This window comes from Anopheles cruzii, chromosome 3, assembly GCF_943734635.1.
Source record: "Anopheles cruzii chromosome 3, idAnoCruzAS_RS32_06, whole genome shotgun sequence".
Taxonomy (NCBI): Eukaryota; Metazoa; Arthropoda; class Insecta; order Diptera; family Culicidae; genus Anopheles; species Anopheles cruzii.
The window spans coordinates 54893344-54910925 of NC_069145.1; the positions used below are offsets into that span (position 1 = coordinate 54893344).

The window sequence follows — 17582 nt, forward strand, 5'->3', positions numbered from 1 at the left end:
ACCGGTTTCCAGCGCTTCGACCGATTGAACGTAATGCCCAGCGTTTTCCGCTTCGCCCACGGCACTTACTCCTGACTGTCGGGAGCGGACGACGGCAGTTTCCGTCGTCGCCGTTGTCGGGGTACACCGGGGGTCGCCGCCAGGAGCAGGATGCAAATGAGATGGACACTCGAGGCAAAGTTAGCTGCCTCAGTCCTAATCGACGATATTACCAAAGTTGAAATTTGTACATATAAAAAAAATAATAAACCAAGTACGAGCCACCGGGCCTGGACGGTGGGAGCCTGTTACGTTAAACAAAACCTGGGGATGAAAAATTATGATGGCCGCCAGAGGGCCCCGCCTGATCGGATCGGGCGTTGGTGAGGGGCGCAAACTTTTCACACTCGCACTTGGATTGCAAATTTCTCGTGGGAAAACCGGATCATCAACCTACTTACATCGGGGTCAAGTGAACGCAACGCTCCACCGCTTGGCCACCGGAGGATGGTCGGAGGAACCGTATGTAGTGCACGTAGCCGCAGACTTCGGCCAGGGCAAATCTGGTATGCAGAGCACTTTTGACTGTTCGCCGGAAAATTAGTTTAATCATAAACGTGAAAGTTTTATCAAACGACCCAACGTGGCAGGCGCCTGACCGTTGGTGGCTCCACCAGCGTCCGGTTCCGACACCTCGAGGCACCCCCCGCCCGCCGAGAGCGTTTGATGCTTTGATGCGAGTCCCGAACCGCCGGTTGATCTTCGATCGATTTTGTCTGAGGTGTTGGACGTCGGAAAATGTTGTCCCGCCCCGCCCGACATCAAAGGGAACAGGGGGCGTCAGTGGCGCTCTCCTGAGACGGGCGGACGGACGACCGACCTCTACGGTGAATCTTATCCGGTTGTTGGGCAACATTTTTCCCCAGCACCACCAGAATCGCGCACCGAATTGAGCGATGTTTGATTTTCTAGCCGCGTCCTTGCCGTACGCGACCAAGGGCAACTTTATGCTAACAATTGGAGCCTGCGATCTCTTTGTCCTGGGGACCGCAGCCGTCAAAGTAGTCCAACGGGAGCTACTGAAGCGTAACCCGAACGACACAAAGACCACTTCTTGAGGGGGAGAGAGAGAGAGAGAGGCAGAATGGATGTTCGCCCATCACTCGACTTTATCCAGGATCTTGCTTGCTTTTTACGGTTCCCCCCCTCTCGGTGGTTTCGGTCGATGGAATCATGTCACAGGGTGGAAGGCGCTCGTAACCCACACGGGGAGGTGAGATATCCGGTGGCAAAGGATGCGGCGATTCACTAGTGCTCCACCACCGAGACAATCTGGGAAAGTGGTTCGAGTGTGCCTGATTGGGATTATTGTGTTTTGCACACCGCAGTTTGCTTGTGGCGCAAGTACCCGAGTCCATTGTCGCAGGGCAACAACTAGCCACTAGGTGCCGGTGCCGGCCCGTGGAAGGAAGCTTTATTGGATTCGTATGTTAATTATTTCTGTAAACACACTTTGACCAACAGCTTGGCACTTGTCTCAGACTGGCACAGATAAAGTTTTTCGAAACATTATATGCGTCCAATCGGACCCGGTCCAGGTGCCGGGGATGGTGCTTAGCGAAATTGGTACAACCGTAAAGCACCCGGGACGGAACCGTGTTTAGAGCGACGCAGAGCGACGATCCTAGAAGTCGTTTGGAACATTAAACCAAATGCCCCCGCAATCTCGGTGTAATTTAGATTGAATGAAATGAACCTCACTTTAGCGACGCTGGCAGATCACTGCAATTGCAGGGCGAGTAATTTGTGTCACTTCCAGTAGTTGGGTAAGGATGGCCATAACAATGGCGAAAACTCTTGGCATATTTGAGTATTGCGGCTCTTTGGACGGCAATAAAAATGGCTAGGAAAGTTAACGTAGTATTTATGAAAATACTATTTGATTAAGAACTGTACACATTTCGAGGAAGCTGGCTTTCGGAGCCGAGTCCGGACTTCCAACCGAATCCAGACGTCACCGTGCCATCCTGGGCCATAAAAACGCTCCAGCTCCTGTCGATCCGTCCCCCCCATAGTGGCGCTGCTGCTGATAATTGTCAAGAACCTAAGTTCGACGAAGGCGTTCAGAGAGCGACGGCTCATCTTCTCAATCACCGAAGCTGCGTCGGGAATTGGAAGTGAAGATGAAACAAACCGCGAACGAAGAACGCGGGGGAGAGCCTTATTTGAATATTTATCTACATCTCTTGAATCCGTCCGTCGCCGGGCAAAGGTGTGACATTCGTGTTTGCCAACGGACCATCGATGGATTGGCGAAGGTGGAGCACAATCAGGGCGGTAGAATTTGCAATAAGGGAACGTAAATGGATTCCTTCGATCTCAATCTTGTGCACCATTTGCGACGAAGTTTGTATTTATTTGCAGAAATTGTCCACTCCGTCGGCCAGCACGATTGGCATGGCAAGAGTGGCAAAAGTTGGCAAATCAGGGTCCGGTGGTCACTGTAGTTCGGAGGTAAATTGAAGCAAACGGCTGAATCGGTTAATCGATACCGTTACTGGGCAAACTATGCTCTACAGTTACGGGCGAGTAGTTGAGGAAGTCAGTCAGTAAACATTTAGCATGTTGCAGATGTCAGAACTCATTCGACAACTATTGGGTTCGATATGTACTATTATTGATAGTTTTTGCAGTATTACTAAGTAATTACGAGACCCGTTCGGGGCTAAGTAAATAGTTTGCCACACAATGATAGTTGTTTGTTGATTGGTACACTCTTCATGTGAAAGTATGTGAAGTTTCATTTCCATAGGTCACTTAATTTTTTTTTACAAGCCATTTAGTATCAACGTGTCGGAGTATTTTTTACAATGAAACAAATCAACACAAACAGACGACGTCATATCGTTCAGTGATTTAATTTTTATTTTTGGAAGGTTCAAAAGCAAAAGAAATTTATGGACGAATGTTGAAAGTGTATGAGGACTCTTCACCTTCAATTAGTACATTAAAAGAGAGGGTTCTGTGCTTAAACGTGGTCGTACTTCAAGACGGTCCATGTTAAAAACATCACAAAACAGACACAACACCTGAAATCATAGAAAAAATACAGAATATCGTATTGGAAAATTGTCGAATCACGGAAAGAAATTTTGTATGAGGCCTAGCTATCTCATTGAGCAGTATAAACAATGCTTTGACTGAAGTATTGGGTTTCAGAAAGCTGTGTGCAAAATAGGAGCTGCATTCGCTAAAAATAACATAACAAAATAATAATAACATTAGAAGAACATTTTGAAAATGTTAAAAATCCATGAATTGAAATTCGAATTGTATTGTATCCACCGTATTCCCTAGATTTGGCCCCTAGCGACTTCCATCTGTTTTAGACCCAAAAAAATGATGCGTGAAAAGCGTTTTTCATCAAATGATGACGTCATAACAGCTGCGGAAGCGTATTTTGAAGCCTTTCCAGTTTTTCACTTCAGGGATGGAATTTATGAGTTGGAGTCCCCTTGGAACAAGTGTATTGATGTTCAGGAAGGCCATACTGAATAATAAAGTGTATTTAAAATCATAAAAATGTGGTTTTCTAATCATGGCTCCGAATTTCATGAACAACCCAGTACAATCCCAAACGGTACTTAGTGTATTGCCTATTAAATCATCTAGATTCGCGCAAAATGTTACAGACAAACACATTCATCAACAACAACAATACAACATCTACTTATACTCTCAATACATCATCAACATCTCGTTATTATATAAAAAATGGTAAGTAAAGTGGGCTGTAAAATGTAAATTGAATAATTCCATTCTGTAGTCCATTCCAAAAAAATAATCTGATCCGAATTTTATTTTGATGTTGCTGCTGCTCGACCAAGATTTGGCACATTTCGCATCCTATGGCAGAAAAACAATGTGGAAAACCTGCTCTAAACGATACGATCACCGGATCGGGTTTAGCGCCTCAAGGAGGAGCGTCGCATGCGCGATCGAAGCTGCACGTGTTGCCGCATCAAGGGTATAACGGTCATTTCTCAGTTTGGAAAATATGTTTCGTCAGTCCACCTAGACCGAGGAACTAATCCTCTAATTAGCGTCTTTCTCTCAGACTATTTTAATTACGTCTCTCTATCTCTCTCTCTCTCCCTTTCTCTCTCCCCGTTTCATTCTCGAGTCGCGTCTGTTTCGGTCAGCGTCAGCGCTTCGAGCGGCCGATTTGCGTGCGCGTCGCTGATTAGGTTACCATAATGCGCGGTCCACTTGAATTTTTCTCATATTTAGTCTACGGGGCGGGTATTTGTATTTTCTTATAAATAGACAAAATCGTCTGCGGGCGGGGGGATGCGGCTTGGGCTGCTGCACTCCTTCGCCACCTTTCCGTCGGCGGGCGGGCCCGAGCTCGGTCCCGGAGGGCTGCGCAACGCAGCAGCATCCTGCAGCCCACTAGGCAGCGCTATCGTTCGGGGAGAGCGCGCGCGTGTGTTTTCGCGGTTCGCGCCCGTTCGGCCAAATAATACACGGTGGACGGCCAAAAATAGATCAGTCTCAACGATCGCTGCCACTCGAAAAGACACATTCAACCTACTGCTGCTACTGTTCGTGCGCTAACCGTGGTTCGTAGCTAACCAATTTTCATTGGATCACCGTTTTTCCGACAATTTTCCGGTCTCGGTTTTCCGCTGCGTTCCGGGGTTTAGTTCCGGGCCGGAATCGTGTTGGGCGTGTTAGGGTGTGGGAAGTGGGTGCGCCGGCGGCGGCTGCAGCGTTATTGCCAAGACCTATCCACCAGCGGCGGCGCCATCATCGGGAGTTCGCTGCGCAATGTCCGCAATGACACGATCGTTGTTAGTTAATGGCGAATAAGTAGAGGTTCGAATCCCCGGGAACGTACTTTCCAACTTTAAGTGACGATTTTACTGAGTTTGGAGAAGCCTTGGCTTGGATCTGCGAAGAAGAGTGAGCCAGCAGTGGTGACGTTGTCGGTGACGCTGGTGGAAATCCGTGTATCCCGTGCGGTTGTGTGCATTGTGAACCGAAACTCTATCGCTCTCTCTCTTCCTCTCTCTCTCTCCCTCTCTCCCTCTCTCTCTTTTTCTCTCTCTATCTCGCTTATTTCTGTGCGTAGTGTATAGGCGGTGCTAAATGGGGGGTATACAGTCGGCCAACGTTGACCGGGAAAACGACGACGCCGACGAGGAAAGTTCAACCAACGCGACAGTCGACGGTGGTCGAGAGGTGCCGGCGGCAGGAGCAGAAGTGCCGCTGGGTGTAGGAAAAACATTCAGCTCCGTGGCAAATGGTTGTGAAACAACGCTGCCGGATGAAGGCACTGACAGCGCGACCGATGCAGCGCCTCCATCGACGCCCTACGTGGTGGTGGTCGAGTCCAACAAAGCAAATGGCGACGACGGTATAGTGGCGGAGAGTGACGACGACGACGAAGATATGTTGGCAAAGTGTCGTGCCCGGAAAATGACGACCGAATTGGCCGCCTTCCGGGCCAACTTGCAGCAGAAGCGGGGCGTTCATCTGTCAAAGCTAGTCCAGGTGCGGGAAGAATTGGAGCAGCTACGGGCAGCGCTGGCGGAGGAAAAGAGCCGCAACCGGGCCCTGATCAAGTACATCCAGCAGCAGCAGGAGCAAGAGAATCCACAAGAGAAAGCGCATCCCCCGGAAGCTAGTGCACCGCCGACCGTGCCCGATGACAGTTGCAGTTCGTTGAACCTTGCCTGTCAAGCCGGACGCCGATCGCTGGAAGCGCACGAGATGAGAGAGCGGGAGCGATCACCTCGTGTCGAACAAAGCACGATCGCCGCCGCCGTCGGTGACGATCGTTCTGACCACACTACCACCGTCACCACCACTACTACTACCAGTACTAGTGATGCTGCTACAAATACTACTGCCACTGGCGATGAACGGCGCGCGCTGAAGAAAGAACTCGCTGAGTCACAGCTCGAGTTGCAGCAGGTCACCGGTGAGACGTTGGCGCTTCGGCAGGAGCTCGCTCAGTTGCGGACGCAGCTTCACTCGCTGCAGGACGAAGCGCTCGCCGAGAGCAGTCGACAGAACGGTGCGATCCGCGCACTGAAGGCGCAGCTGGCCGAAGCGCAGTTCCATCTGCAGATCGCCCAAGCCGAGGCTCTCTCCCTCCAGACCGACGTCGGGCAGCTCCGGACCCAGGTCCAAACGCTCAAGGACGTCATCAAGGCCGGCAAAGAGATCATCGCGATCCGCGAGGATCAGGTCGAGCAGGTAAACAAAGTGGTCCATGTGGTCCGTGTGTGTGTGTGTGTGTGTGTGTGTCTGCGATCAGCTGAATGTCCGGCGCACAGGTGCGGCGTGGCGTGAACTTGTCCGCTTGATGGTGGTGGTCGCGTGAGAACTACGGTGTCGCTGCCAAAACCAGTGGCGAAGGTCGCGTTGCTCTCTGCACGACGCGGAACCTTCGTCACCAGCATCGCTGCTCATGATCTATGGATGCAATGATCTTTGCATGATCGCGTGCGCGCCGGTTGACCTTCGGCGGCGTTCCATACATGGAAGTGGATTGGCGCTGAGAAGCGAAGCGGCGCGTATGGCTGCCGGATGCTTGCCGGATGGCGGAAGTGTCTCGGTTTCGCTTTGAAGACAATAAAGTCTGGCTGAGCTGGTCCAGCAAGCAATCTGAGCGGTGGTGCGCGGTGGCCGTTACTTTTCAAATCGACGCAGTGCAGTTGGATGTACAGGGTGAGCAAATTAGTGTGCATTTTTTCATTTGATTATAAAGCAAAAACGGATGAATATTTTTCGATGCTTAAACTTTTATTTGAAAGGTTGATTCCTAACATTTTTTAATGTAAAACAATTTTGGTAAAATGTTTACCACGATTGGCTTGGCAGTAGCTTCTTCGGTCGACCTATTTTTGAGTATATTTTCGATTGTATTCTATTTCTATTCGATTCTATTTCCTTAATAGCAACTTGAATTTCGGTCTTAAGGTTGTCAATAGCTGCTGTAATGTTCGCATAACATAAATATTGATTGTGGCTGTCACTGTATGGCACGTAGCGCCGTCCTGTTCAAACCAAACGCCGTCCAAGTTCTCAGCTTCAATTTCGCCGAAAAACCAATCAGCCAAAATCCGCACCAAACAGGCACTCGTTGTGGGTGCATTGGCTTCTCTTGCACGATTTATGGCTTTTCCGAACTACAACAGTGCTTATTAACATAGCCACAGAGGTGGAAATGATCTTCAATGAAATGTGCTTTTGACGAATGATTTGACGACCTACCACTTTGGAAATAATTTTTTCATATTTCCTAATTTTCTGCAACCAAAATGGTATTTTATACATAAATGTTAAGAATCAACCTTCCAAATAAAAGTTAAAACATCGAAAAATATTCAGCCGTTTTTGTTTTATAGCCAAATGAAAAAATGCACACTAATTTGCTCACCCTGTATATTGAAATGCGTTTGAGACGTACTTTGAACAGTTCAAAACCTTTCAAAATTTACGTAACATATGGGCAGAAAAGTACCAGCTCTACGATAGAATTTTTTTTTGTAGTTCAAAATTGGCTTTACTCATCAACTAAAACTCCATCAAGAGCCACACAGTCATTCGAGCGGTATGTAGAACGATTTATCTGTTGCCTCAACATAGGCCTCAGTTTCGGCGATGGACGAGGTCATTCGAGCGAAATTTCTTACCAATGCGCAGCATTTTGAGGTCTGCGAATAGCCAGTAAATGCTGGGAGCCAAATTCTTTGTCATATGTAGTCGTTTCTTTGCAATTTCGACCTTGAAACGCATAAAAAGCTGTATAATATTCACTGTTGATGGTGTTTCCCCTCTCAAGATAGTCGATGATTATTACACGTCGCATATCTCAAGATAAGGAGCCATTCCAGCCGATTGTTGTGTTTTCGGGCGCTTTGGACGAGGTTCCCCAGATGCTCTCCATTCAGATGGCGATCGTTTTGATTCCGGAGTGAAGTGATGGATCCAACCATTGTCACTAGTTTTGAACAAACCGCGCAAACCCACTATAAACAGAGCTTTCTTATACTCAAATGTTCATGCAATATAAAGGCAATACGTTCTTTTGATATTTTTACAATATTAGCTCACTGGCGCAACTTCAATTTTTGGATCATTCAAAACGATTTTGTGGATATTTTAAATGTTTTCTTTTGTTACTACCTCATCTGGACGTCCACTGCGTTCGTTCATCATCGGTTTATCTACGGCAACGTTTTAAGTCAGGAAATCAACATTCCCTTGTTGTTTTTGATGGAGCAGGGTCCTTATAACACTTTTCAAGCCATTGCTTCACTTGATCGGAATGTTTTGCAATCAAGAAACAGTGTAAAATTAAAACACGAAATTAATCTTGAGCCTTTGTTTTGAAAATAACAAAAGTAGTGTAACTCTTGGAACAATGACTCACAAACTTATGAATTGGAAGGTTAATACTAACGGAAAAGGCGCCATTTGTGTGTTAGGGCCGGAACTTTTTTAGGTCATATGTTAAAGCTACGTGCTATTTACCGTACTTTGTGCAGTTTAGTGGCGACTTGTAGAATGTACAAAAAGTAGCTCAACGGTGAGCAATTTACAAATGACGCAGCTTTAAGATGAAGATTTCTCTTGCAACAATGCGCCACACTTTCCAGGCCAATGACGAACTGGGTAGAATATAAATCGCGTTCTTTCGAGGGAAATTTTATTTGAGACGATGAGTCGCCAGAATTTCGCAACAACACGGCGGTATTCGAGAAAACACACTTGAGGCCTGCGGTGAATCCAAACAACATCCCGCGCCCCCCCCCTCGGAGGTTTCTTTTAATCCACCGTGACTCAGAATCCACTTGACTTTCTCCCATTTTCCGCACCGGCCGACCCGCAGCTGAAAGGGAAGCTGCGCCAGATCGAGGACACGCTACAGGAGCGCGAGCTGCAGATTATGTCCGACGATTTGCGTCGGGAGTATGACAGACAGCTGACAAACATTCGTAACCTGCGTGATCTGTACGAGGAGCGCGAGCGCGTCTCGAGGATGGAGCGCGACAACTTGCTGCGCCAATTGGACCTGAAGAAGAACGAGCTGGCGACCGAGCAGGAAAGGTGAGTAGAGAGGTCCCCGCGGCCCGTGAACGCCTCCACGGAGCGACACATTGTCTCGTCGGGCCGAGGCGGGGCGGCAAAAATATTATTGCGCCGTACATGACCGCGCGCTCTGGGATATTTTTGTGTCCTCCGCCAACGTGTACACGTTTGTTGCCGCCATCGGAGATGCTTTGTGTCTGGCCCGCGGGGCAGCATGCGCCGGGCTGGCTGACTGGCTTAATGACGATGTTTTTCTGTGTGTGCGGTTTGCGGTGGCCTGTGGCGGCCTGTGTCTCACTCTCTTGTAGGAACAAAAACTTGGAAGCACTGGTGGAAAGTTTGCAGTCCGATCTGACCTGCCTGCGGGCCGAGCGGGAGCAAACGGACGAGAAGCTGTCCCACTCCCAGGCGCAGACGAAGCAGCTGCAGCTGGAGATGGGTGTCGTAAACCAGTTCATCTCCAAGTTCCTGCTCGGCATGAGCCGCAAGCCGACGGTCAACGAGATCAACATTGACAAGCTGGCGGCCGTGCTGGAGGAGAACCGGGCGCTGCTGATCGAGATGACCAAGGATGAGGCGGAAACCGTCGACACCGGGGCCTTCCTGCCGCGGGCCCTCTACGATCTGATAGCGGAGGTGGACGAGGCAAACGGGCCGCCCGTGGAGTCCGAGATGCCCGACGCACCCCCGAAAGAGGACGCGCCGGTCGAGGCGGATAGTGAGGGTAGCGGCGGCGAGGACGCCGAGTTTACCGACGTGCAGAAGGCTTCGCCGGAACAGATTGCTGACAAGTTGCCAAAAGTGTGGCGTGTGCTGATTGAGTTGGTGAATCACCAGGAACGGGCCCAGCCCGTGCCGTTTGTGGTAAGTTGTGGTCTAGGCTGGGAGGGGGGTGTGAGCCAAGGGCTGGTTCGCGGAAGCCAAAGTCAACGTCGTGCGGCGGCCGACTTTCGGCGCGGTTCGCGGTGAGAAGTCCATGAGTCTGATGAGATTGCCCGTAATTTGCCCGGTTTCACAGGAGGGTGGCGAAAGTGAGGAGTGCCTTCAGTCGGTGCAGACACGCAACGGGCCCAAAACGGTCGTCAGCGTGAGCAAAACGTACATCAAGCTGAAGGACCTGATACTGGAGAAGAAGGCCCTCAAGAGGGAAACGAACCGGCTGAAAACGTTAAACGTACACCTGGAGCGGCGGCTGGAAACGCAGGAGAAGCGCCTGAGTGTCGTGAGCCTTGAGTTGACGAAAACTTGGCATCTGGTGGGGAAAATGCAGGTGAGCGAGTGTTTAATGCGAGACAGCGAGCCCGGAACCGCGGTGCCACGGGACGCGATGCTGCGGTGCGGTGGTTTTGTTACGAAATGAATCGCTTCCGAATCGCTTAATGAAGTTCATAAATCATGCAACTTTGGCGGCGTGTTCTATGAGTTTTGTGGCCCATGTACATGTACCGGGGTGGGGTGCTTCTGGATTGTTAAGCATACCGATCAATTAAGCTATTAAACTGGCAGGACCCTGCAGTCAGGCAGTTACATTCTCGGTTGAGGCTACCGGAGTTCCTAGCTGCCGAAGTTTTATTCTTTGTGTGGTCTGTTAAAAAAATATCGCCAATTTGTTATTAAAAAAAATGATTCATGAATATTTATTTTGTCCCCTTCAAAGAAATCTCCATTATACAGATATATTAGATATTATACACTTGTGTAAACGATTTTTTTAATTCTCGAAGCACTTTAACAAATCTTATTTTGTGATCTTGTTCAGTTCCTTCTTCGATGCCGTCTTTATCTACCCAATCGTAGCGTAGCGTGGTCTTTTAATTGGCTCCTTCAATGTCCGGAACAAGAAAAAGTCACGGGAGGCCAGATCTTAGGAAAACGGTGTCTGAGGCTACGATGTGTGAGCAGAAGCGCAAAAACTTTCTTTTATTTTCCCACAAATCCGAGCGTTTCTGGAGGATTGCAGGTAATATACTCTATTTATCGTTCTATCTTGTGGCAAGAACTCATGATGCACCACGTCCCTGCAATCGAAGAAAAGTGTAATACTTGTGTGGCGATATTTTTTTAACAGACCTCGTATGCAATTTTATGTGTAACTGGACCCATCGTTATAACTTGTGTGAAGCGCCGCCGAACCGTAGCAAAGCTATAGTGACACCGAGCCTCCAACGGACATGTTTGACGGCCATTTTTTGCGACCCGGCGGCCCTAATGCTTTGCTCATCCGCTCCATTTTCTCGTTTGATGTGTCCGTAGCGCCAGCATCGTCAACTCCACACTCAGGAGCAAATCTTGCGCTACCATCTGCAGCAAAAGCGCCGACTGCTGTGCGAGCTAAAGGAGGAACTGGAGTACTGCCGGCTGAAATGGTCGGCCGCGCGCCAGAAGAACATCGAGTCCGAGGACCAATGGCGGTCGCTGAAGGCGGACTTTGCCGCGCGCCGTAAACAGGACTCGCTGAACAACTCGGCGGGCGAGAGCGGGTACAGCGACGAGCAGCCGTCGGACGATGACGACGATGGCAGAGCGGGCCGGAAGGCGGCCTTTTCGACTGGTGGGTTACCGGTGGCCGGATGTAGCGGGCTGAGCTCGCTGGTTCCCGCCGGGGCCTCGGCAATCTCGGTGATGCGGTTCGAGCGCCAGTTCCTCAGCAGCTCGCTAACGAACATCTACCAAGCGATTAGCACGCTGCGGAAGGTGCACAGCGAGTCCGATATGAAGTCGCTCGAGAACGTCGAGCGGGCAAATCGGTTTTGTAATGAAAAAATCGAAGAATTGCCTCCATTTCCCGACGACGACGACGACGACGATGACGACGACGTTCACGCGGAAACTTCCGGGCTTCCGGACGCTGCTGTACTGCGGAAGGCGAACCCGGTTCCTACATCGTCGAACACACCACCACCGACGACGACGGCGACGACGGCGAGAACGACGGGCAAGCGGGGCAGGAAGAAGCGTAAAAACACGAGTGGCCCCGAAACGGCGCAGGACATGTTTTTGCGGCTGATGAATCTCGGGCACCCAGAGTTGCCGGACGAGCAAGCGCAGGACCAGGAGCAGGAAGACGACGAGACGGAGGAGGGCACGGGAAATGATAATGCCGAGGGCGAGTATAGCGTCAACGAAAGTGCAAGTGAGCTGAGCGAAGAAGAGCTGGAGGGCGCCGAAGTGGCCCGTGCGCCGGAACCGGAGGAACTGTCGAGCGAGGAGCTGTTCCAGCAGAAACGGGAAGCACGTTTGCAGCGCATGGCGGAACTGAATTCCCGTCTGGACCAATACTCCGCGCCGACGACGTCGGACCCGAAGGTCGCCGGTGGTGAGCGTAGCGAGCAGACCACCACGGACCAACAGCTGAGGACAGCACCGGACGGGCAGGAAGCTGCGTTGAGTGAGGACGAAGAGAAGTATCTTCAAAGACGTGCCGCACGCTTGGAACGGCTCGAGCGGGAAGCGCAGGAGTTCCGCAATCGGCTTTCGAAAACGGTAAACCGAGGGACGGAGATAGCGGCCCAGATCGATGAGATTCACAGTGGGTTTATGGCCCGGCAAGCCGAGTCCGGCTCGCCCGTGCCAGGTTCCTCCGGTCTGAGCTCCACCGCCAGTGGGTCAGGTCTTTCCCAGGCGCGGAAGCACCCCCTTTTGGAACCTCTTCCGACCGTAGATCTGTCCTGCTTGACCGATAAGGAGCGCGAGTACACTTCGGCCCGGTCGGAGCGGTTGGCGCGGCTCGAGGATGACAGCCAGAGTCTGCTGCGGCAGATGAACCAGACCATGCGTAGGGGATCGAGCCTGACAACAAAGCTTGACATGCTGCACTCGCGCTACGCTGCGCCAGCCGAGGCTCCCGCCGCGGACAGCAATCCATCGTCCGATTGTGCACCGGACAAGACCAACAATGACAGCGAATCGCAGGAATCGGTCGAATGCTGCCCCGCGTTGGACTTGACGTCCGTGACGTCAGAAGACGGTGGCACCGTAGATGAAGCCCTGCTACCCGGACCGTATTCTCCCATGGGCCCACTGGAGCTGGTACTGGTATCGGACGACGATGACGAAGGCCCGGAGATGGTCGCAGGTCCGGGCTCAAGTTCACAGCCCGAGGGCGATACGCAACCCCAGTGAGCGTACCGAGCGGCCCGATTTAAACCTACCTCGTACCGGAAAAAGACACCAACTACACCCCCGGGTGTACCGGGGTTGGCCCCCACCAACTACCGGGCAGCACCCGGACCCGTAGCGTAACGAAAGGGGTTTCCATTACTTCCCGAGCAGCGGTAGACGCCCGCAAGGCACTCACTGCTCTGGTGTTCCGACGATGGCGTCCGTGGTTGGCGTTGGTTGCCGTACGAAAATAAGATTAAATTAAGATAATTAACTCCACATCAAATAAACCACATGTATTACTTCCGCTATGGTCTTGGCTTTTGGGGGCAGGCTTTCGTTTGGTGTATTGTTGGTGTTCGAACAATGTTGAGAACCGGCCGGAAGCCCGGTTTCTGTCTGTTTCGGTGGAAAATTGAAAGTAGTTTTGGGACGCACCAAACTTCACTTTTATTTCTTTGGCAACATTCTACAACATCTTGACCCCTAGGAAGAGCACGACGTGGGTTCGGTGCCGGGAATTCGGGAATGAAACTTTCGAGCTTACATGCAATAAAACTAATTAAAACTACATCTGAACTAACGAACTATCCCATTAACCAGTGCTCGCCGGTGACACTCGGCCGGGCGTTGTGAGCAATCCCCGAGCAATTGGGACACATTCCTCGGAAGCATTCCCCGAACGGGCGCCGGAATTGGAGATCTCGTAATCTCCCGGTTCTTTATCGCAGCCGGGCAATCTGGAAAGAAATTATCTACCACAAGAGCAGCGGTGCTAGACGATAAAGGTTAAACTTAATCGAGAAGAAAATAGTTTCCCGCCCCGTTGCCCCAGGACTTCCCCGACGGTCAATCGCCGGTCTGCGGCAGCCCAGCGATCGTGGAGCAGTGGAGAGACCCGTAAGTTAAATTAATCGACCCGAGGAATCGTGTCCACCCAGCGTTGGAGCGTATGGTTCAGGAACATCCTTCCGAAGCTGCCGAATGCGGCAAGGAGAGCAAAAAAAAGGCACACACACAGTAAACCTTTTACGATCGCATTTGCCAGATAACACGCCGACGACCAAGTCAAATGGTTCCGGGTTTTCGAGGTCTCGGCTGCTGCCGATTCCGCTTTTCACCTCCGGCCACGAGTGTGGGAAGTTTCTTTCCGATCTCCGAAACGTATACTTTAATTCTCTGCAACCCGCAACCAGGTTTTCGGTGGCGGATAGCCGAGGGTGAGGGTTGCTCAATATATATAGACTGAATCTCCCCTGTGGTTCAGTGTGGTCGGGTTCGCATCCGTTACGTTCGCATCCGTGGTCTGAATTTAGAATATTGAGTCTGGTGTGTCTTTGAGCCTGGAATGCAGCAGCTGGTCATCGATTGAAAGCTGGAGCGCTGAGGGCTTGAGCGAACGCTCCTTGGTCCGGACGGCATCGGAACAAATGGTTCATTTATCGGTGGATTGCACGTGGTTCGTGCACTTTGGACCGCGCTGGCCCGCTTGCCGCAAAACTCTTGTTCCGAGGCGGTATCGCTCGGAGTAACATTATGCTGTTTGTCATGACTGGTCCCTGGAGGGTCGCTGGCGTAAAGATGAAAGCAGATGAGAGTTTTCCAATTGAAAAGGTAAGGATGGTGCGCTGTAAGTAAGCCAGTAACATCAGTCGGTCGTCGGTCTATCGGTTGTGAAGCAAAGGCACAGAGTACAGAGTAGAGGAGCAAGTTGTACTTTAACTTAATATGATATGTTTTAATCGTATGAATTCTTTGAGCTGATGGAGCTACGCGTTCTATTTTGAGCTGTGTGTCCCGGAGCAAGATCATCAGATATTATTATTTTGAATTCCTCAAGTAAAGCCAGTTCCACGAGGTGTTAATTTTGAGGTGCTCTATTCACGAGTCGCAACTAAACGACGCTTGATGTTCTGTATCACTACCGGTAGATGTAAGCTTACTGCAGGATTTCCGGAATTGTGTCGGTTCGTGTTGTTGTTGTCGCATGTGCAATCCCGGTCACATAATTGCACTTCCAGCTGTGGCATAAATAATAACATTGTCAATAATTGCCACACCATTCCGGAATTATGATGATGTAATTTCGTTTCCGTGCGGAGGCGACAACGTACTGGCCAACGTGAATCTAACATTGTGGAACTATCGCTCTATGTTTGGTCGAAAACGGGAATTGTTTTCAGTTGCTAGATACGCATAGTGCGTACTTTCATGGAAAACACTGTGACGTAGTAAAGAATCAAGTATTTTAATTTTATATACAGCAAATCGTTAGTAGTGCAATTTAATTAGATGAGCAGTCGATTTTACGCCAGCCAGAAGCTTAAGTTAATTAAAAACAATAACAAACCGTTTAAGAACGCCATGTAACGCCATGAACGAACAGCTGGAAACGAAGGACAAAAGTTAAATGACACAATTAGTTCGGCTAACCCACAGACAGGTACGACCCAGACCGACGTGTTTCGGGCGCACTGTGCGATACCCCGGGAACCCGGGAAACCCCGCAGCAACATAGCTTGATAAGCTATCATTTAACCCCCCTTAAGGTTTCCCTGCTTCGCTCGGTGGGTGAGCCAGCCGAGCGCTGATTGTCTCACTGGCCGGGCTCACTGGCGGATATGATTAATCACCGGCAACAACGGAGCGAGCGGTAGGCTGGTTGGGTCTGCAGGGAATGATTATGGCCGGTTCCGGACCATGCCGGGTGCCACAAACCGCTTGTAAAGTTGATTTCATAACATATCGTCTTGGGCTCTTGGGCAGGGCCGTCCTTGGGCGTCCAGAAGCGATATCTATGTAGAGTACTTCGAGTGCTGGGATGCTTTTGGACGTGGGACGAACACTTTAACTGGTTTACGGCGGGGGCCTGGTTTTATTTCACATGCTGTTTACTTTAATCATTATGCGTCCGCCCAACCTCCCGGGGTTCTTCGTCAGCGGATTAGGAGACATCGAATGGGAGCCACGTCACTTGAGGTCGAGCCCGAGCCACCCACACGACGTGGGACGACTTTTTACGCCCCGGAAGTGCCCCGGCGGGGCCTGTATCGAAGATTAAACGCTCTAAACACAAAACGATTTGCCGAACCGTCTGAATGGGCGGTTTTGCGGGAGGCATCCCGGCATCTCCGAGCGGTTCGCTTTACGATATCGTCACCGTTCGTTCGGCGGCCGTCGATAGATCTTCCGGAGGCGGTCGTCCGGTTATTGGATCGTCGGGGCCTCCGACCGGGGTTGTTATCTTAATCTTTTCAGCTGTTTGCTCGCTGCGAGGTGGTCCGGGTTCCAACCAGGAATGGTTACGGTTTGGCGTTGATTGCCAACGCATCAAAAGTGGATCGGTTCGGATCGCAAATCCCTTACGCGAGGCTGTGAAAGTCGCTTTACAGCTGCCGCCGCTCCCGCCGGGTACGCCGGGTTTTACGTCGAGCCAAAGCACCCATTCTGGGACGGGCGGGATTCGTGACACCGGCGTTCAAGTCCGCTTCCGTCGTCTAACGCTGATGAACCGTTTAGGCGCACCGGGATCGTACATTCAGCGAAGTGTGTTTGGCCCACGGGGCATAGGGCAAAAGATTTATCGTTTTAATATTCATGAGCATAAATTAAGCGTCTCACTAGTTTTCCGGACACCGGAAGTTTAGTTTCAATAATTCGAACTTTTGGATGCCGGCGGATTCCCGAGCGCGGCGCAAATCGTCCGAGAAGCTGGAACGGAGCGAAATACTACGTTGATCAAAAAGTTCTCGGAATGACCGCCGTGTGGCGGTCCTGGCACTCCCAGGCTGTCAAACTGTGTGAGATATCAAACTTCGAGCTCAAAAAATGTGTTTCGGATTGGATCAAGCGTTGGCATAAGTGGACATCCATGGCGACTGCTTTGAAGGATACAATATAGGATTTAGAGCAATAAACAGATATTGTACAATACATTTTATAGATGTATTCCGGGAACTTGTTGATCAAGGTGGTAGCTCCGGGAGCACAATAATGAAACGGCACGTCAGCACAATATGCTCTGCTGCGGATAAGCTGTACCCCGACGATGGAGTTGGGTTAAATCATAAACGCTAGAAGTGCGCCGGTCGCTGGCTGGTAACGTTACAGACCCTTCAAATCGCTAGTGGAGCCCACCGAGCGCCAGTCTGGCGGAACGGGGCAAATTTATGGACGTTCGGTACGGTGGCCCAGAAGGCGTTGTGGTACTTACTGTTCCAGGGACGCGCTGTGCAGCTTAGTTTTGGCTCAGTTTTATTAATTACCAATAACTGCAAATTCATGCCCTGACCCGAACGGTCTGCGGCTCCAGGTCCCTATGGCGTACATTATGGGTGCTTACTACCAGTTTTAAAGTCGTGCTTCAATTCCCAAGACACGTTTCTTCATAGCTAGCC

At 50.5% G+C, this 17582-nt stretch overlaps 1 protein-coding gene across 1 annotated transcript; it reads left to right on the forward strand.

Annotated features, from left to right (window-relative positions):
- The first annotated feature begins 4539 nt into the window (after positions 1 to 4539).
- On the forward strand, positions 4540 to 13488 carry LOC128275593 (uncharacterized). Its single transcript, XM_053014148.1, has 6 exons — positions 4540 to 4601; positions 5114 to 6243; positions 8885 to 9102; positions 9393 to 9948; positions 10103 to 10354; positions 11338 to 13488. Exons 2-6 carry the CDS (start codon positions 5131 to 5133, stop codon positions 13204 to 13206), a joined length of 4008 nt encoding a protein of 1335 aa, XP_052870108.1. The 5' UTR covers positions 4540 to 4601; positions 5114 to 5130; the 3' UTR covers positions 13207 to 13488.
- Positions 13489 to 17582: the final 4094 nt, after the last annotated feature.

What these genes read in the sequence shown, in the direction of transcription:
- LOC128275593 (XM_053014148.1), top strand. Translation starts at nt 5,131, where the DNA reads ATGGGGGGTATACAGTCGGCCAACGTTGACCGGGAAAACGACGACGCC. An exon ending in GCGAGGATCAGGTCGAGCAG is followed by an intron (nt 6,244 to 8,884) that starts GTAAACAAAGTG and finishes GCCGACCCGCAG; the next exon opens with CTGAAAGGGAAGCTGCGCCA. An exon ending in CTGGCGACCGAGCAGGAAAG is followed by an intron (nt 9,103 to 9,392) that starts GTGAGTAGAGAG and finishes ACTCTCTTGTAG; the next exon opens with GAACAAAAACTTGGAAGCAC.